The sequence below is a fragment of the Fundulus heteroclitus genome, chromosome 1 (genome assembly GCF_011125445.2).
Source record: "Fundulus heteroclitus isolate FHET01 chromosome 1, MU-UCD_Fhet_4.1, whole genome shotgun sequence".
NCBI lineage: Eukaryota > Metazoa > Chordata > Actinopteri > Cyprinodontiformes > Fundulidae > Fundulus > Fundulus heteroclitus.
In genome coordinates, this window is record NC_046361.1 from 14,327,921 (window position 1) to 14,349,041 (window position 21,121).

Below are 21,121 nucleotides of genomic sequence, written 5' to 3' on the forward strand. Positions count from 1 at the left end.
CCCCCCCCCCAAGGCCGGACACCGGACGGCCCAGAATCCCCACGCCGGGCGGGTGGAGGGGGCCCAGGAAGGCGGGCAAGAGTCGAAACCGAACTCTGAGGGACCAAAGAGCCTGCAAACACAAAAGGGGCCAGAGAATACGGGGAACCAAGGAGCAAGAGAACACTGATGTGCCAAAGCACAATCAGGGGGCGGCACATCAGGGAAAGGCACGAACGCTTGACTGCGCCGGGGGAAAAAGCGAGTGCTTGGCAGCGCTGGGGAAAGAGCGAGCGCAACACAGCGCCAAAGGGAAGGAACGGGCGCAACACAGCGCCAAAGGGAAGGAACGGGCGCAACACAGCGCCAAAAGGGAAAGAACGGGCGTACACAACGCCAAAAGGAAAGGATCGGGCGTATGGAAACGCCAAAAAGGGAAGGATCGGGCGTATGGAAACGCCAAAAAGGGAAGGATCGGGCGTATGGAAACGCCAAAAGGGAAGGAACGGGCGTATGGAAACGCCAAGGGCAAGTAACGGGCGTGTGGAAACGCCAAGGAGAAACAACGCCGAAGCGTGAGAGGAGCGCTGGGGCCCAAGGAGCGAGATCGCCGGGGCGTGAGGGAAACGCCGAGGCGAAACGGACGCATGACAGCGTCAAGGGGAAAATATAGGCGTACGAAAACGCCAAGAGGGAAGAACGGACGTACTTAACGCCAAAGGAAAAGAACGGGCGTACAAAACGCCAAGGGGAAAGAACGGGCGTACTTAACGCCAAAGGGAAGGAACGGGCGTACTTAACGCCAAAGGGAAGGAACGGGCGTACTTAACGCCAAAGGGAAGGAACGGGCGTACTTAACGCCAAAGGGAAGGTACGGGCGTACTTAACGCCAAAGGGAAGGTACGGGCGTACTTAACGCCAAGGGGAAGGAACGGGCGTACTTAACGCCAAAGGGAAGGAACGGGCGTACTTAACGCCAAAGGGAAGGAACGGGCGTACTTAACGCCAAAGGGAAGGAACGGGCGTACTTAACGCCTAAGGGAAGGAACGGGCGTACTTAACGCCAAAGGGAAGGAACGGGCGTACTTAACGCCAAAGGGAAGGAACGGGCGTACTTAACGCCAAAGGGAAGGAACGGGCGTACTTAACGCCAAAGGGAAGGAACGGGCGTACTTAACGCCAAGGGGAAGGAACGGGCGTACTTAACGCCAAAGGGAAGGAACGGGCGTACTTAACGCCAAAGGGAAGGAACAGGCGTACTTAACGCCAAAGGGAAGGATAGGCGTACTTAACGCCAAAGGGAAGGATAGGCGTACGACAACGCCAGAGGGAAGAATAAGCGTACGACAACGCCAGAGGGAAGAACAAGCGTACGACATCGCCAGAGGGAAGAACAAGCGTACGACATCGCCAGAGGGAAGAACAGGCGTACGACAACGCCAGAGGGAAGAACAGGCGTACGACAACGCCAGAGGGAAGAACAGGCGTACGACAACGCCAGAGGGAAGAACAGGCGTACGACAACGCCAGAGGGAAGAACAGGCGTACGACAACGCCAGAGGGAAGAGCAAGCGTACGACAACGCCAGAGGGAAGAGCAAGCGTACGACAACGCCAGAGGGAAGAGCAAGCGTACGACAACGCCAGAGGGAAGAGCAAGCGTACGACAACGCCAGAGGGAAGAACAGGCGTACGACAACACCAAGGCTCAACAACTCCTGCTGGAACACGACTGGTGTACAGAAACGCCAGGGGAAAACCCGCCGGGGCGTGAGGGAAACACCGGGGCTTGGGGAAGAGAACGCCGGGGCGTGGGGAGAACGCCGGGGCGCGAGGAAGAAGAATGCCGGGGCGCAAAGGGAACGCCGGGGCACAAGGGAAACAGGAATATCTAAAACACCAGGGAACAAGAACGGAGGGCGTACTAACACGCCGAGGAACCGAGAAAAGAGGGCGTCCTAACACGCCGGGGAACCACGAATTAGAGGGCGTCCTAACACGCTGGGAAACCGAGAATCAGAGGGCGTCCTAGCACGCTGGGGAACCGAGAATCAGAAGGCGTCCTAACACGCCGGGGAACACTAAATCTAAACGCCAGGAAAACAGGACCTAAACACCAGGGAACTAGAGGGTGAGCTAGGCAGCAACAGGCCAAGCGCGCCAGAGGGCACAGACAGCGACTTAAGCACCGGAGGGCTCTGGCAGCGACCTGCGTGCGCTGGGCAGCGACAGGTTGGCGCACCAGAGGGCTCAGCCGGCGACATAGGGGCGCCGGAGGGCTCTGGCAGCGCCTAAACAAGGGAACAACAACAAGAGGGTGAGCTAGGCAGTAACAGGCCAGGCGCGCCAGAGGGCACAGACAGCGACTAAAGCACCGGAGGGCTCTGGCGGCGACCTGCGTGCACTGGGTAGCGACAGGCTGGCGCACCAGAGGGCTCAGCCGGCGACATCGGAGCGCCGGAGGGCTCTGGCGGCAACCTGCATGCGCAGGGCAGCGACAGTCTGGCCCACCAGAGGGCTCAGCCGGCGACATGGGTGCGCCGGAGGGCTCTGGCAGCGACCTGCACGCGCCTAAACAGGGGAACAACACAGATACACTAGGGCAAGACAGAACAAAACAACTACGGAAGGGAACTAAACTAACCTAAACAGGGCAAAACATACAACGAAAACAGGAGAAGGGTGTAGGGACCTAGAAAGCGCAGGGACCTAGAGAACGCAGGGACCTTTAAGAGCGCTGGACTCCATCCAACGCAGGAACCCATACAGCGCAGGAACCCAGATGGCGCAGGAACCCTGACACCTAAATACTAAAGGGGGGAAAAATAAGGACAAAACAAAACTAAAAATAAGAAAAAAAAAAAAAAACAAATACAGAACAAGACTAGAACTACAGGGCTAGGACAGAAACTACAGAGGCTAGACTGGAATTACAGGGGCTAGACTGAAACTACGGGGGCTAGACAGGGACTACAGGGTCAAGACAGGGACTACAGAGCTAACGAAACTACAGGGCTGACGAAACTACAGGGTCTCAAACTGAAAAATCAAAACAAGACTGGTAAACTAGGAAAGGAACCAAAAGCTAAAGCAAAACTATGAAACGAAACAGAACAGGGAGATGAGGGCAAGTACGACTAAATTAATGAAAAACTAGATAACTAAAGCTAGAAATCTGTACAGAAGCAAGCAAGAAGTCTAAAATAAAAAACTGGAACTCAAAAACAAAACTCAGAAGACTAAGGCGAACCTAGAACACTAAATCAGGGCTATGGCTAAAACAAGAAGACGGAGAACAAAACCCGAACTAGCTGACTAAGAAAACCAAAAACTAGACTACTAAAAAAAACCCGAACGACTAGAGTAAACCTGGGACACAAAAACCCGGACAAAACCAACAAAATAAAACACAATACTCAAAAGCAACATAAATCTCAAAAAATCCTAAGTAAAGCAAAAACTAAGGTTGAGCCAAAACAAAGAACAGAAGGCGGAAATAAATCTTCTAAAACAATAAAAAATATACAAAAAGACTAGAAACTAAAGCAGATCTAGAACACAACACCAAAAAATAACTCCAAACAAAAACCAGAAGGCGCTGGGCAGCAAAGTCTGAATCTGCTGGGCAGCAGCAAAAGTTAACGCTGGGCAGCGACGACGAGGAGCGCCGTCTTTAACGGCTGCGCAGCGTAGGAGGCGGAACTTGCAAAAAACGAACCAGGAAACAGAGTCAGAAGCGGGGCGTCGCGGATGCGACCTCGGCAGACGAACCAGAAGCGTAACGTCGCAATCCAGCGACCATGGCGAAACAGAGGCAAGGCGTCGCCGCACGGCGACCCAGGCGAGGCGAGACGGAAGCGTGGCGTCGCAACTTTGCGACCCAGGCGAGACGAACCGGAGGCGAGGCAGATCCTACCAGCTTCTACACCAGGCTCTGTGCGTGCTCGGGTTCATCCCTTGGCCGGTCCATAATGTTATGATATATTTTTCTGGGATGAACCCGGACACAGCACGCACACACAGAGTCAGTTCTTATGAGTGAGTTTTATTGAATAGTTTGGAAGATGGAGGATGAGACCAGAGTCTTTCAACGGACGGAGGTGAAGGGTGTAGAAGCTGGCTGGCACGAGGAGTGTGGAGAGACTGACCGGGAGGAACTCTGGAGCCGAGCACTGGAGAGCAGGACATTTGAGCAGAGCCGTGGAGCGCAGAGCATCAGAGCCGAGCAGAGCAGTGGCGAGCAGAACGTCAGAGCCGAGCAGAGCCGAGCAGATCATCAGAGCCGAGTAGAGGCGAGCAGAACGTCAGAGCCGAGCAGTGGCGAGCAGAGCATCAGAGCTGAGCAGAGGCGAGCAGAACCTCAGAGCCGAGTAGTGGAGCACAGGACGTCCGAGCCGAGCAGTGGAGGGCTGAACGTCCGAGCCGAGCGGTGGAGGTCTGAACGTCTGAGCCGAGCGGTGGAGGTCTGAACGTCTGAGCCGAGCGGTGGAGGTCTGAACGTCTGAGCTGAATACTGGAGGAAACAAAACTGTCGGAAAGTCTATGGGCTGACTGTAACATGACCAGGTGAACGGAGTCTTCAGGCTGACGGGTACGAACGGAGCTGACAAGAAAAACTGGCAGGGACTGAGCGGGAGTGAACGCTATGGACCGGCGACGGGAACAGAAAGAGGTGAGTCTGATAAAGCGGTGGGAACAGGTGGAAGCAGTTGTGGGTTAATTGCAGCCTGCCAGGTGAAACTGATCAGGCTGCGCAGGAACAAGAGAGAGGGAGAGAGGCTCAGCATGCAGCCAATAAGCTGCATCCTGACAACTTTAGTATTGAAAAGCTATTTCAGAGTTACTACATTGTCCTCAGATATCAAGAATGTTCTAAAAAAATGCCAGAAAAGTCTAGAAATTCATGTCTGTATGGAATATTAAAGCAGAAAATGTGTGGCAACCCCATTAATTAAACAGGTGACTCACAAATTGCGCCCTCGTTTGTGTGTGTCCAAATCTTTGATTTTCAGAGACTTTTCCCTTTTGTGAACAATCTGCATGAAGCGTCCAGCTTGTTGGTGAGAGCCATCGGCAAGTTAGAGGAACTGCAGACGACCGAGAGCGTGCAGGTGATTTCAACCTGTTGTTTCCTCTCAAATCTGGCCTCAGTGCGAGTGACGTGACTCAGCCATGAGTGACGAGTCAGTGCGAGATGACTGTTTTATACATGTAAAAATGTGTGAGTGAAGGCGCGCTGTTAAACAGGCTGTGCAGCAATGCATGATGGACCAGAGGACTCTGATGAGGGACGTCTTGGAGGACGGCCGATTGGTCGGCCTGCAGAGGGAAGGCGGGGCCATCCTGGCGAGGCTGAGGAAGGAGAGTGACTTGAGATACCCTCACTGTGAGGACCTCAGGTACCCAACAAACACCACGTTCTTAGTTTGAACATTTGCAGAAAGCGCTACACTGCAAAAACATAACTAAAAATAAGTGAAAATTTCTTGAAATGAGTGTATTTGCCCTTGATTTGAGCTGGTACAGTGGGGAGAACAAGTATTTGATACACTGTTGATTTTCCAGGTTTTCCCACTTGCAAAGCTTGAAGAAGACTGTAATTTTTATCATACGTACTCTTCAACTGTGAGTGATGGAATCTAAAACAAAAATCCAGAAAAATACAATGTATGATTTTTAAATAATTTATTTCCATTTTATTGTGTGAAATAAGTATTTGATCATCTATCAACCAGTAAGAATTTTGGCTCTCACAGACATGTTAGTTCTTCTTTAAGAAGCCCTCCTGTTCTCCACTCATTACCTGTATTAACTGCACCTGTTTGAACTCATTACCTGTATATAAGACACCTGTCCACACACTCAATCAATCAGACTCCAGCATCTCCACAATGCCCAAGACCAGAGAGCTGTGTAAGGACATCAGGGATAAAATTGTAGACCTGTACAAGGCTGGGATGGGCTACAGGACAATAGGCAAGCAGCTTGGTGAGAAGGCAACAACAGTTGGTGCAATTATTCGAAAATGGAAGAAATACAAAATAACGGAAAATCTCCCTCGGTCTGGGGCGCCATGCAAGATCTCACCTCGTGGAGCATCATTGATCTTGAGGAAGGTGAGGAATGAGCCCAGAATCACACGGCAGGACCTGGTCAATGACCTGAAAAGAGCTGGGACCACAGTCTCAAAGAAAACAATTAGTAACACTCTACGCCGTCAAGGATTAAAATCCTGCAGTGCACGCAAGGTGCCCTTCCTCAAGCCAACGCATGTCAAAGCCCGTCTGATGTTTGCAAATGACCATCTGAATGATCCAGAGGAGGAATGGGAGAAGGTCATGTGGTCTGATGAGACAAAAATAGAACTTTTTGGTTTAAACTCCACTCGTCATGTTTGGAGGAAGAAGAATGATGAGTACAACCCCAAGAACAACATCCCAACCGTGAAGCGTGGTGGTGGAAACATCATTCTTTGGGGATGCTTTTCTGCAAAGGGGACAGGACGACTGCACCATATTGTGGGAAGGATGGATGGGGCTATGTATCGTGAAATTTTGGCCAACAACCTCCTTCCCTCAGTAAGAGCACTGAAGATGGGTCGTGACTGGGTCTTCCAGCATGATAACGACCCAAAACACACAGCCAGGGCAACTAAAGAGTGGCTCCGTAGGAAACATCTTAAGATCCTGGAGTGGCCTAGCCAGTCTCCAGACCTGAATCCAATAGAAAATCTTTGGAGGGAGCTTAAAGTCCGTGTGGCCCAGCGACAGCCCCGAAACCTGAAGGCTCTGGAGGAGATCTGTATGGAGGAGTGGGCCAAAATCCCTGCTGCAGTGTGTGCAAACCTGGTCAAGAACTACAGGAAACGTCTGATCTCTGTAATTGCAAACAAAGGTTTCTGTACCAAATATTAAGTTTCATTTTTCTGGTGTATCAAATACTTATTTCACACAATAAAATGGAAATAAATTATTTAAAAATCATACATTGTATTTTTCTGGATTTTTGTTTTAGATTCCATCACTCACAGTTGAAGAGTACGTATGATAAAAATTACAGTCTTCTTCAAGCTTTGCAAGCGAGAAAACCTGGAAAATCAACAGTGTATCAAATACTTGTTTTCCCCACTGTAAATAGGATAATCTGCCAATGGAATAAGATTTATGCACTTAAAACAGGAACAACTCATCTCCATCATCTTATTTCAAGTGCATTATATTTAACTATCCTATTCTAGGGGTAAAATTACTAATTTCATTGGCAGATAAGATTATTTACCTGCTCAAATCAAGGACAAATACACTAATTTTTAAGAAAATTTCACTTATTTTTAGTTGTGTTTTTGCAGTGTATATTCCAGTTTTATTCCTCTGTTAATTTGGGAAGGTCTAACCAAAGCTGAGATCTTGTCTTCAAGTGTCTCAAATAAATTGTTTTTATTTATTTAGTTAGTTTTACAAATCAAAATATAAGCTCAGAATACATCAATAAAATAGGAAATGCGATGGAGTGTGACATAAACCCCTTAGGGCTTATACCAAAGGCCACACCCCTGAAACTACAAAACATCAGGCAGCTCGCATTATTGAAGACAGGAAAGACATGTACAGTTTTACATTTTAGCTTTCAGATTTCAGAGAGTCAATATTTGTAAAATCATACATCACTGTCTTTTTTGGATAACGGTATTTTTTTCATGTATCTGTGAGTGTTTGTAAAAGGTTTTCCCCAGTTGGTAATCTTTTATCTTTTGTTTCATACAGTGATGCTGTGGACTCAGTAACCAGTCTGTACAACTACGTGGAGGAGCAGGCTCACATCCTCGTCCAGAGGACCAATGCATCCCTGGAGCACCTGGATTACCTGCTGCAGCTCAGGGAAATGGAGGGACACTTCATGCAGGTCTGTCATGCCTTTGCCATGATCTCTGATTCGATTTGTCTTTAAGCTCGAGTAAAAGCGACAGCGGCATACAGAAGTTGCATCCAGTCAAGATCTTCATGTATCTCATGCTAATTTTGGGGTTTCGATATTCTATATTTTAGACACTTTTTAAAGTTTTTTAGGTTATTCAGGAATCAACTTCTATGAAATTTAACAAGAACTGCACGAGCAAACCCTGTCTAATATTAGACTAAATGTCACAGCATCTCTGCCACATGCTTTTTGGAGCTATTTACTAGCTGCTGGCATGAGTCTGGCTAGATATTTGACATCTAATCCAAGCAGAATTTGGCTCAGATTTTGTTTAAATTGGTTCGTTTCCAGCCACGGGTACAGATTTTAAACACAGCCCTTAAATTTTCAATATAGTTGAGGCCAGGGATTTCTAAAGCCCTAGAGAAGTTTTTTGGTTTTAAAAAAAGGAGACAAATATTGAGCTATTTAAGCACAATAATCCCAAACACTGTCCCTAAACAATGGCGTTTGCTTAAAGGTTAGATCTGTGCCTTAAAACCAACCAAATTAAATCAGCCTAGCTAATTCTGATAAGAAAAATGGTCATACATTTAGACCAAATCACATCATAGCTTGTTAATGGCTGCAGAATACATGCAGTGGAGCTGGAACCTGCTAAAGGAGATGCAACCAGATATTAGTGGGAGTATATACATATTTATGGTCCTGTATGTATAATTTTAGCTCTATGTGTATTAGAAGAAATAAATAAACATAAACTTATTTTTTCATTCACTGTAACATAATCATTCAGACCTTTTAAAAAAGGAAATGTTTCAGTGTATCAATATTAAACAAAAAGGAAATGACATTCGTTAAATCAAATTAAATATTGCTATAATTACCTTATTCGGATATTAATGATAAGTGATTATATTCTTTCTTAATCCTTTCCCATTTGATTATATTGTACTTTTTAATGGGGACACTGTTTCTTTTTTTTCTGTTTAGAGGACAAATCTTTAAAATGCTCTGAAGCATAAAGCCAAAACAGATGAGAAACCATAAACACAGCCAGAACAAAACAAAGACAGAACCCTCTTCAAGTAACTACTGAGGGGCTGTAACTCACAAACCTGTTCACGAAACGTTCTCCATGTTTAAGTCATATCTTATTTAGGTGAAAAATTAATCCATGACAGACACCAGACTATAAGCAGATATGAATCTGCGTAGATGTTGCAGCACCATGCAAGATTTTCTCCTGAATAACAACCTTCTCTGCAGTTTCAGCAATGGTTCAGCGTAGAGGGAGAGCGCCACCTGCTGGAAGCCAAATCCGTTGAGGACTCTGGCGACAGATTGGAGCAGATCCTCAACAGCTTCACTGGTTTCCTAATTGAAGCTAATGTGAGTTTAAATCTGCTCCGTGGCTGTTTTTCCGCTCTTTGTGTTTTGCTGTGTGTTGGTCCGCCTCGCTGAGTCTCCTTGCTCCTCCAGGACCGCAGGCATCACGCCATGTCCTTGGTGTCGGAGGCAGAGAAACTCCAGCAGAGTAGGCCCTCCTACCCAGAGACGGGGGCTTTCAGGGCTCTCATCTGCACCTTTAAATCAGAGCTGGAGGATTTCTTGTGCAGGGCGGAGGCATGTGGCCGAGAGCTGCAGGTTATGGTCAACGTGTGTGATTTCTGTGAGCAGGTGAGACCAGAGTTCAGAATTTAAGTTCCTGCCTTCGTTCATGCAGCATTTGATTTAGGATAAAGCGTGTGGATTTTGCAACACTGAAAATAGTCGCTTTGAATCCCCCCCCCCCCCCCCCCCCCCCCCCCCCCCCCCCCCAAACAGGCTGTTGAGCTTGCCAACGAATGTACCGAATATCTGAATCTCACTGAAGCCAGAAATCACACAGCACAAGCAGCTGACAGTGCCTCGTGGATTCCTCAGACAAATACTTCTCCGGTGCAGAACCAAAGCAAAGAACCCTGCCTGAACACCAAATCTCAGGCTTCTCCTGACAGACCAGTCCTCCAGTCTTTCCAAGAACGGTTCCTCCACTTCAGCCCGGAGAAATTCCAGGAGGTGAAGGTCCAGGCCAGCTCCCTGCGGGGCTCTAGAGGGATGCGTGTCTGGAATGGTGCCTGGCTGAGGTTTCACGAGGCTCAGCAGCTGCTCCAGGAGAGGATGCAGGAGCTGGAGGAACTTTGCCACCAACAAGCAGATCCCAGCAGCGAGGGCTGCCAGGGTCATTTTGTGGACGTGGTGAGCACCAACGTTCAGACGGCATCTCCCGGCGGACAGAGGCTGGTGGTACAGTCGGCCGCTGGGCCTCAGCATCCTCAGAGGGAGGCCGTCTTGTCAGGTGCAGAGGGTTTGGGTCAAATCAGCCAACCGGAGGGTAGCGGCGAAGCTGGAACAAGCCGAGAGTCAAAAACTTCTCAGCAGTCACCTCACAGGTTAGTTTACAGAGCGCTACCTTGACTTTTGATTGTTATTAATTGACTATGTTATATAGTTACTAATATAATATATTATAGTTACTAATGTTCTACCATTTTGTCACAATAAAACCACAGTCTTCAATATGTTTTATTGGGATTATTGTTTTTTAGCCAATATAAAATAGAGCATAGTTGGGAAATCTAAGGAAAATGATAGCTGCAGTAGATTAGAGGGTTATATAGTTCTCAATCAACAAATATTACTCTAAAAAACGTTTTTTTATTTGAGTCCAGCCCATTTACTGTGGTACCCCTAAATGAAACGGTGCTAGGAAATTCCCTTCAGATGTGAGCTGTGTGTAATTTCATCTCCATTTGTTCGATGGAGGCCTCTGAGATTTGAACAGTAGTGAACAAACCGCGTCATAAAGACATAGGAGCAGAGCAGACAGGACCAGGGGGAAAATGTTAAGGAGTCTCCATCCGTACAATCCATCTCCCAGCAGTTTCAGTTTCTCCTGGTTAAAAGCTGGTAGAGAGATACCCAGAAGCACATGCAGCTGCAGTCAGAGCAACATATGGTTCTACAAAATATTTAATCAGAGGGGTGAATATTAATGCGCTCAACGTGTTTTTTTATGAGTAAAAACGTAATCAGTGTATCCTTTTCCTTCCACTTTATCATCCACTACCCTCTGTTGCTCCATCACATAAAAAATTGCAGCACTGTAATGTGACAAAATGGGCCAGACAGAAATTAATTGCATGGCTCTGTAAACAAGTTGATAATCACAGTTTTTTTTTAACTCCAGTAAAAATGAACCATTTTTAATCAATTGTTAACTGATACTATCAAACTAATTGTTTCTGACTGTTGTGGTACTAGTCATAACCTACGCAAGCATTATAAATAAATGCATGTGGCTTTGGAGTAGTAGTTAAATCAGTGAGGTTGAAGAGAAAGATTTCAAAAGTGAAAAGTTAAGTTCATCGGTTTCTTGGTTTGTTTCATGTTTTTTTTTTTTTTTTTTTAATAGGTCGACCAGGAAGAGACAAACGAGCAGAGCCAGAAGCGAGAGGGATGCTGCCGCTTTGTCTCAGTCCCATCCTGTCGGCTGCCAGTGGTTTCCATGGAGACGGGGTCACGTAGAGAGGTCGGTGAGCCAGGACTCGCGCGCCACTCCAGCCGCTAACGCTGACTCGGCGGTCGGAGAGCAGGGGGCTCGGCCGCCGTCGTGCTGCTCGCACCGCGGTCAGCCGTCCTGCCGCATCTTGCAGGAGGCTCAAAGGTTCCAGATCTCCCGCCACGGGAGCTTCTGCTCTGACAACTCCTGCGTGAGCGAGCGGGGCGCTGCAGGAGGCAATGAGGCCGAATGCTGTAAACACTCCAGCCTACCCCCGGAGAGATATGGGAGAGCGTTTTGCTTGTCGGGGCCACAGGAGAGTGCCAGCAGTGCTCTGTGAGTTGACTACAACAAAGTGATGCATGGTTTTCTTTGCTGATACATTTGATGCTGCATCTTTTATTCTAAACCACGTTATTCTCTGAGATTTAACAACCGGTACCTCCCTTTTGTCCCTAAGCTGACAATGAAGTGCTTCAGGTATTGTCTCTTTGTCTTTTTAATAGAGAAACCATGAAACACCAGTGGACTGTTTTTGGAAAGCAATCAATTGTTTCTTTTATGCTATGTCCATTTTGAAAAAAAACAAAAAGATAAAAATAAAGACTCCTCAGAGGGATCAAATACTCTGAATCTCGTTTTGAAAAGATCTAAGTGTTACTAAGCAGGGGAAAGTGTTTCTTTTTATGGCAGTTCACATTGGGTAGATTTTCTCATAAAGCAAAAAAGAAAAAAAAAACTACATACTTAATTTTCTAATGTGTGCATTAATTTCTAATGCTGACAATCTATGCTTAAAGTTTGAAAAGCAATTTGAAGTGATTTGGTTTCCTAATTATTATTTTTTTTTTTTACATAATCCTGATTGTGCGCAGAAGAATAACAGGGCAGATACTGACTTCTGAGTTTCATTAAAAGTTGATTTGTTTAAATGAATATGTTGATGCCTCAATTTCTTAATTAGGCGAACAGTTCAGCAGATGTATTTGAATCTCCTCTAGCTTTGGTTGCACATGGATCTGAGTCAAACATAATATACTATAATATACTTGTTCTCACACAGTTATTACACAGTAATTGCTTATAAAAATGCAGCTAACCTGTAAACAAAGAAAGATTTTCAGGGGGAAAAAAGGTCACTTGTTTGTTTTCTGAAGCATGCTGTGCCTCCCCCCTTTACGCCTGGCTGACAGTAACAGACTTTTATTCCCCTTTGTGTCACCAGGAGGCTGCAGCATGTCATGGAGGAGCTGGTGTTCACAGAGAGAGAGTATGTGCGCTCGCTGGGCTACATTCTGACTCACTACCTCCCCCTGATGGACAGGTTGGACATTCCTCAGGATCTCAGAGGCAAGCGAGGAGTTATCTTTGGCAACCTGGAGAAGGTTTACGACTTCCACAGCCACTATTTCCTCCCAGAGCTGGAGGCCTGCGAGAGGCAGCCTGCGACGGTAGCCCGTTGCTTTCTCAGACACGTGAGGAATAATGTCACTCTCTGTGCAGTGTTGATGTTTGATAGGATTTTTTTTTCTTTGTTGCAACATTAATCTTCTGGCCTTCCTGCAGAGTGAGAGTTTTGGCCTTTACGCCTTGTACAGCAAAAACAAACCTCAGTCAGATGCTCTGATCCTTCATCGTCGCCATGACATCTTCAAGGTCAGATTTAGTTTCTGTTATTAGTGCTCTGCTGTATTACATTTGAGAGGTCAGCTCAAAAAAGCACTGCGCTTTTTACATGTTTCACATATGTCCAAAGTACAGCCAATGGCCGTTTGTGGCCAGCACAGGGCGACACTTTTTACAAAATGTTTGGAGCAAGATTTTCACTTAAAATGTAAAATCTTCCTCTGATGGAAAATGTTATGTATAAGCTAAAGCCTGTGATTTTTGTTAAGCATGTTGTTTATTTATCTTAATAGTAAACAGGACCACAGGCATTCAGTGACTTCAATCCAAAAGCAGACTTTACTAAATGTGGCTGGCACTACTCTCTTTGCTCTGTTAATATACTGTAGTGTGTGTTCATAACAATGTTTGTGGCCGTAAAAAAAAGTTTTTGTTTTGGCTTGCATGACAATACTATTTTAAATATTGTATAGTTTCAAATAATTTTCATAAAATTGAGACAAATTGATCACAAATTGACACAAAACAATCATCTCAGTAATGTTTTTTTTTTTGTTGACTCTAGTAAAGTATGTTAGATTTTAATTTGTTATCCAATTCAACAATAGCATAAACTTTTCCATTAAAACTGTATTTTTGTAATGTCGGAGTGAGGATTTTAACTTCGAAAAGACATGTCTGTACGTCTAAACTTTCTATTACCATTCGGGATAAATTTTAGCTAAATTTGATCTCAAAGTGAAAATTTAGAAAGAAATATGAGGCCAGATGCAGACTTCTGCATTTAGGTCAGAATCAAGCTGCACTGCTCATGAGGAGAGCAGCAAAGCAAACACTTCTCCAAGAACCCAAACCTGAAGTAGCTTCCTGTGCAGAAGACCTAAAGATCTGCATGCAGTGCACTTAAAGCTCTAAACAGGAATAATGAAGGAATAACAGCATCCAAAGACTTGTTTACAAATACGGGTGGCTAGGAGGCTCTCTGGCGGGTGTGTTTGCTTCAAAATCTTGGACCTTTCAATTCAGTTTTCTGTTCAGTTCAGTTTGGAAATGGCTGCTTGATCATGCCTGTCAATATTTATAGTCCGAATGATAATCAAAACGTTTAAAACAATTGGAATTGTGACGAAAAACGCCGGACTTTGCCTTTTAAACACCTCATCTTTTCTCCGATTGCAGAAGAAGCAGCAGGAGCTCGGTGACTTGATGGACCTTTCTTCCTACCTGCTGAGACCCATCCAGAGGATCAGCAAGTACAGCCTCCTGCTGCAGGACATGCTGGCCTTGGTCGGATCGTGCGGATCAAAACATCAGGACCCCACTGCGCGCGGCGAGAGGGACAGAGAGAGCGCTGATATCCGGGCCGCCGCAGACCTAATTCAGTTTCAGATGCGTCACGGCAACGATCTGCTCACCATGGACGCCATTCAGGATTGCGACGTGAGATATTAAAAGGGCAAGGGCGCTTGTACTTTAACCGTCGTTGTTACATGACATAACCAGACACTTTATTTCTGCGCTTGCATCTGTTAGGTAAACCTGAAGGAGCAGGGGCAGCTGGTCCGCCAAGATGAATTCACCGTTTTCTTTCGGAAGAAGAAGTGTGTCCGCCGAGTCTTCCTCTTCGAACATTTGATTCTGTTCAGCAAGCCCAAGAGAACAGATGTTGGAAACGATGTTTACGTCTACAAGCAGTCATTTAAGGTTTGCCTACGCTGGTTTTGACACACACACAGCTGCTGGAGTCTTCACAGCCTACTTGTTTTAACGTTGGCACACGTAACACAGTCTACTGCATTTGTAGTTAAATGCACTTTTTGGCATCGTACTTTTTCAGTGAAATTAATTAAATAGTGTGATCTCACATGAAAGTCTTCTCATTTGAGATCTTTCATAAATAATTCCCTCTTCTTTTTGTATCAGATTAAATGAAAACTGTTTTACCCGAATACTTCAAAGCACCTTTTTTTTTTCCATTTTACAAGAAAGTTGTGTGTCTGCCATTTCAAACAGTGATGATCTTTGATATTCTGTCATAGAAATGGGGAAATACAGAATATAAGAACCCTTTGCATATATTTCTTACAGATGAATATCAGTGCCATCTAAAGATCTGCTACTTTATATTCTATATTGGTTTCGTGTTTCTGTTTTTTTTTTTCCAGACAAATGATATAGGAATGACCCACAACTCGGGCATGAGCGGTCTGTGCTTTGAGATCTGGTTCCGCAGGAGGAGAAGTGAAGACACTTACACTCTGAGGGCCTCGAGCATTGAGGTGAAGAAAGCCTGGACCAATGACCTGGAGAGGATCCTGTGGAACCAGGCTGCTCACAGTAGAGGTGTTTTTATAGACGTACTCAGATTCAAAATATATTTCAAGGTTCACCAAAAATCTTATTTTTAAGGCTGATAATGAACACATAGTCTGCGTTCCAGAGCTACGTTTGCAAGAGAGAGTGTTTATGGGAACGGGACGCAGTCCTTTTATGGATATTCAGCCCAGCGATGCAGCAATTTGTGACCGCGCTGTCAGCTGCGTCCCGCCTGGGAGAAGTAAGAAGCTCGCACCACTTGCAACGTTTCACATTTTAAACTATCCTGAGTACACTTTCATTACATATATCCGACACTACGTCTGAGTGTGTTATGGCAGAAGGCGTCACAGTTCAGCATGACCACATCCAGGTTCACAAACCAGTCATTTCTAGCTTTTATATCCTAAGATTCTCATGCAATTTACACAGGAGAAAAAGAAATCACAGGTACAAAGTGCAAAGTTAAGGTTGAGACCTTGTTTAAAAAGATGAAATAATTTGGTGAAAGTAAATATTAGTCATTATCAAAACATATACAGTAGCCTATATAATGTCCAACGCTGATTTATTTGTTCAGAGTTGAACTCATTGCTTGTTCATGTGGGTAAGTGACAGGATACTGTGCTTTACATTACAAGCACACATTTCATTGCATTTTATTGGGGTTTTAGAGGATAGATCAACACAAAGTAGTCCAGGCTAAACGGTACATTGGTTTAAATTTTTTTTACAAATAAAAATCTGGAAGTGTGGCATGCATTTTTCCCTTTATTCTGATGGCTCTACAGAAAATTGTTAGCCGCCACTTGCTTCCATAAATCACCTCATCAGTCGACCGACGTCAAATATAATCTGAGTATAAAGGCTGTCCTGCAAACACACAGCGTCATGAAGAGTCAGGGAAAAAGTTGTGGACAGGTTTAAAGCAGGGTTAGGTTGTAAAACAATATTTAAGTCTTTCATCATCAACAACGTTATTTCAGACACAAATTGACAAACAGAACAACAACAATAAAACACACAAAAAGGAGAATGTTCGTCCACTGCCATATAAGCTGAGGCGCCAGCGTTTCCACAGACTAGAAAAGAACCTAACTGAGCTTTGTACAGGGTTGGTCAGAATATCAATGGTGCTATTTACAGAACATCTCACCAAACACCTTTGATAAAAAAAAGATTATGGCACAATTGCAAACCTCCCAAAACGTGGCCATACATCCAGAGGTATAAGCTCTATGGTAACTCCAGAGGACCGGCATCTATCCACAGCTCTGGTGGGAGAAACTGTCGACAGGCAAAGTGTTAGTCACGCACGCCACAAATCCAGAAGAGAGCCATAAGTATGATAAAGTAATGATTTCAGTTTGTAGGCTAATGAAATGACTGAATTAATCAGGATTTAAGGATAAATTTAGCTGACTGTCGTCAGCATAACAGTGGTAGCACAGATATAGTGAAGAACATGTCATATTCTCATTGATGGCATTTATCTGTGTGTCGTTAGTCCCTGTGGCGTGTTGTTCACACAGGGGCTTAGATTATCCCCGCCCGCACTCTATTGGCTCCGGCAGCACCGCCTCCACCACCCTAAGCCAATCATCGTCCTCCTCTGGCCGAGGCTCGCTGCCCCCTACTGGTTATCTCGGGAACCTGTCGCATGGAGCGGACACCACCCCAGGAGTTGGGTCATCCCCTGAGGCTGTGACTGAAAATGAACTCAACAACCACCTTCTTCAGCATCGTCCTCATCCTCACTGTGATCAGTGGACGTCTCACTGTCCTCTGGGTGAGTTTATTGTTTAGCCTTACGATATGCTATGCTGTTGTTGTTAGCGATTGGTGGTGTGAAACAAAATGTAAATACACGAGTGCGTTTTAGTGGACAGCACTGACTCGTCTGGAGAAAGTATGAATCCGTACAGCAGCCCAGACCTGTCTGCGCTCAGCGCTGAGGTAGTGGACGACTCTTCGTCCGTGTCCCAGAGGTCGGAGCAGAAAGCGACTGTTTGTTGGACCGCCGGCCTGAGGAAAAACAGCTCGCCTGCAGTTACCAGAAAGAAGCCTGGAGTCCCCCCCAAACCTCCACATCTGGCTAAACCTCAGGTGAAGATGAAGATGCAACATGGTGAAATCTGTTAGTGTCTACGTTTCTGGCTCTGGATAAATGAGCCACTAGTATCTTTTCCATGAAGCAGTTATGATAGGCTCAGCAGATACGTTCATCTCTGTCTCCTTCGTCGTTTGTGTGTTCAGGGTTTGTCAAAGAGAAAATAAACATATGGTCTAATTTGTTTATTTTGCTTATTTAAAAAATAAAACTTAAGGTCTGTCACGGACCCCGCCCACAAAGCCAAACATATTAACCGGGATCCAGATGCTTGGGTAATGGGGTAATTTTAATTTTTTATTAAATTGTATTTTACTTTGCAACACAGGGGAAGCTGGGAAGATCAACAGAAGTTTAACTCTTGATTCTAAGAAGGTAAGTGTTGTTTAATAATATCAACTTAATGGTTAAAATTAGTGGTGTCCCGATACGTTTTTTCCAGACAAGTTTAGATACTTGCTGATTCCACACATGTTTTGTACATCATTTGGGCACTCCATAAAATGGGTAATAGAAATTAATTATTATATGAGCTAAAAAGAAATTGAGTCTTGTAAGTATAGAAGGTGTAATTTGTGCATGTATTGCTTTTTTTGCAGACGCACATACAACCCTGCTGAGCCTTTCTGCGAACTCCATGAAGACAGAAGGATTAGAAGAGTGGAAAAGTCTCTTTGTGCTTCAGGGCCATTGTTTCCTATCAAAAAGACAGTATTTTCAATTTATTGAACCAGTTTTGGTTAACAAAAACTGTGGACATTACTGTGGGATCTTCTGACACGTAGAGTTTGTGCAGGTCTGTATTTGCAGGGATCAAACAAGTTCAATAAACTATTGGAAATCACAAGGACCAGCATCCTTATCCAAGGTTACCCTCCTGAGTGGTTAGTTCTTATTTTATGCATCTATGCACTGTCCAGGCTGAAGATTTATAGGAATTAGAGGATGGCCCCAAGTGGAATTTAAATGTGGACATTTTACTGAGGCAAAACTGAAACTATTTGTTAGATTTTTGTAATTAAAACATTTATAAAATACACTACAAATATTTTTACTTATATAGATGACTATTGGAGGATTTTGTTAATGTGGTGCCTTTAAGTTTATAATTTAATGTTTGCTCTGACATTATTGCGAATGTCTTTTATTTTTATATAACTCATTAATCTGATGGGACAGACCACTAGCCTGTGAGCATTTTACACAAAAAGACATCCATGAAGACTAAACTGGCTACAAACGCCTTCTCTTCAAGGAGGAATCACCAACTGCAGCAGAAGAATGGACAAAACCCAGCAGGGTCCACAAATCAAACCAGTTTCCCTTTATTTATCCGGGTTATTTAAGTGGTTTTATTTATATTTTCTTAAACATTACTGATGTATGAAAAACAAACTTGTAAGTGTTGGTGTTTTTCTTTTGCAGTTTGTGCAAAATGTTCACCTGCAAATTATGACGGGTATCTTAGACCTTAATTTGCTGTAAATTTCACAGTTTATTGTGTTTTATTTGACAGCTGTTTGTGACAGTCAGTCTTTTTTTTCAGTTTTATACCCTATTCTTTTTTTTTTTTCTTTTTTTTTCTTTTTTTATACCCTATTCTTATTTATTTATTTTAGGCTCTCTTAATTATTCAGTATGTAATTTGAATGTGAGGTTTCTCTCCACTGAATTTACTAAGTTTGATTGAAATAAAACAAGGATGTTATGCCAGATTGGTGTTGATCTTCTGACCTTTTATTAAGCTTCTTTGTTGCAATCAAATTTCCTCACCCCTGTAGAGCTTGTGAAGGAAGATGAGACATAAAGAAACGGTGGAAATACAAGAAGGTTGCACTAAAGAATTAGATAATGAATTATAATACATATAATTATTTTCACTTGCTAGTTTTTTCTGTTTTTTTATTAATGTATGGATTCCATATCAAAATGGTTTCTCAAACCTCTTTTATAGCTATTTTGTTTTAGTTTCACATTAACATAGCGCATTTAGCTTGTAAACATTTGCACTGACTGCATCAGAGAAAATGAAAAGAAACATATTTAAGTGAAGAGCCTAATTTGTGTTTGTTGTTAACACAACGTAAGAAGAAGAAAGAACCCGGAATATGAAGGAACTCATGACATTCTTGCTGCCAGGCAATGTGGGGCTGGATTTGGGTCACGGATATGGAGTATCGACATCAAGACCACTTCTTCTCCCCGTGCACGCACGGCTTCTTTTATTTACAGATTGGTCTTTCTATGGCAGCCTTAAAAAGAAAACGTTTTAATTAGACTATGTTCTTATTTTATTGGTTACTGATTTTAAGACACCTAAAATAATGTTTTTTTTATCACTCGTTTCTCTGAACTAACAATGCTGAGTCCTTATTTTTTGTAATTGCTTAAAAAAGTCTGAAAAATATCTTCTTTTTTGTGTTTATAAATGTATGTAAAACATTGTCGTCAGTATTATAATTGATTAAAATAAAATGAAAACCCCATTTATAACTAAAATGTTAGCAAGTAATAGTGACCCGGAGTTGCAACTGCACGCTGAGGTCCTGTTGCTTCTGCCATGTTTACTCCTCAGAGTTCTTAAAAGATAGTGTGGAAATTATGCTTATGGCCAGCAGTCAATGGGCGAGGGTTGGATTACACTCTGGACATGTCGCCAGTCCGTCACAGGGCAACACAGAGAAATACAGGACAACGAATCACGCACACCCAAGTACAACTGAGATTAACAATCAGCCCAACAGTCGTGTTTTTGGACTGTGGGAGGAACCAGAGTTCTTGCAGAGAACCCACTCATGCACGGTGAGAACATGTAAATACCATGCAGAATGTCCCCAGGCCGGGTTTTGACCCCCGGTGCTTCTTGCAATTAACCGTGTTAATCGCTGTTTCACCATGCAGCCACAAACCAAAGAAATACTCTAGAATAGATGTAACTTGAGCATTACAGAATGTTGTCCCTAATAAGAAAAAAATGTTTCATAGTAGGTTAATTAATAAATTAATTGATGAATTAATGGAACCACAGATAAATTGTCAACAACAACAGCAAACATGTAAAAAGTTGATGAGCAGTTATACAAATGGTTTAATGTAATGTAACGCGAATAAAAATGTTTCAACTGATTAATGAGGACCTGAATAATTTGGCATGTTGTCTTTTATCAAACTGTTAATACAGTTTTTATTGGTTGCTTTGACCTGTTTGAAGAAACTGGCAACCTCTTCGTTTTCAGCATCACCATCTCTGCAGAGCAAAAGACACTTCTTGCAAATGAGTTAACCCATTTTCATTGGTTTGACTCATTTTCCCCACCTTTTTGCAAAACAGGTAACGCAGATGTCATTCATGTAGTCCAAACTCCATTGCTTTAGCTGTGCTAGCAAAACAGAAACCATATGTTCCAAGCTCTTAGAAACTTCTTGATCAGCATGAAATCACTGAAGCACCTGATTGACACTTCTTTACACAATTTTTCAATTTGCAGTTAGTTTGCAAGCTTTGCGTAAAAGGTGCCATGTTGTGTGTTGTTCTTTGCAAGCATGAATGGTCAACGTAAGGCAAATGAGAGTCAGAGGAAGAGGTAGATAGGTCAGGGGAAGAAGATTATGAGGAAGAGGAGTCCATGT

The 21,121-nt window shown here is 43.9% G+C and overlaps 1 protein-coding gene across 1 annotated transcript in view; it reads left to right on the forward strand.

Moving 5' to 3' along the window:
* LOC105936417 overlaps positions 1–18,363 on the forward strand; it is a 49,360-nt gene extending 30,997 nt beyond the window's left edge. The window contains exons 9-25 of the mRNA XM_036144046.1: positions 4,991–5,089; positions 5,226–5,377; positions 7,742–7,880; positions 9,165–9,287; positions 9,378–9,575; positions 9,723–10,330; positions 11,353–11,775; positions 12,665–12,914; positions 13,006–13,095; positions 14,245–14,505; positions 14,599–14,769; positions 15,231–15,408; positions 15,494–15,622; positions 16,889–17,170; positions 17,264–17,487; positions 17,820–17,866; positions 18,091–18,363. Coding sequence (XP_035999939.1) covers positions 4,991–5,089; positions 5,226–5,377; positions 7,742–7,880; positions 9,165–9,287; positions 9,378–9,575; positions 9,723–10,330; positions 11,353–11,775; positions 12,665–12,914; positions 13,006–13,095; positions 14,245–14,505; positions 14,599–14,769; positions 15,231–15,408; positions 15,494–15,622; positions 16,889–17,170; positions 17,264–17,487; positions 17,820–17,849 — 3,357 coding nt within the window. The 3' untranslated portion in view covers positions 17,850–17,866; positions 18,091–18,363. The remainder of the gene's footprint in view (positions 1–4,990; positions 5,090–5,225; positions 5,378–7,741; positions 7,881–9,164; positions 9,288–9,377; positions 9,576–9,722; positions 10,331–11,352; positions 11,776–12,664; positions 12,915–13,005; positions 13,096–14,244; positions 14,506–14,598; positions 14,770–15,230; positions 15,409–15,493; positions 15,623–16,888; positions 17,171–17,263; positions 17,488–17,819; positions 17,867–18,090) is intronic.
* The last annotated feature ends 2,758 nt before the right edge of the window (positions 18,364–21,121 follow it).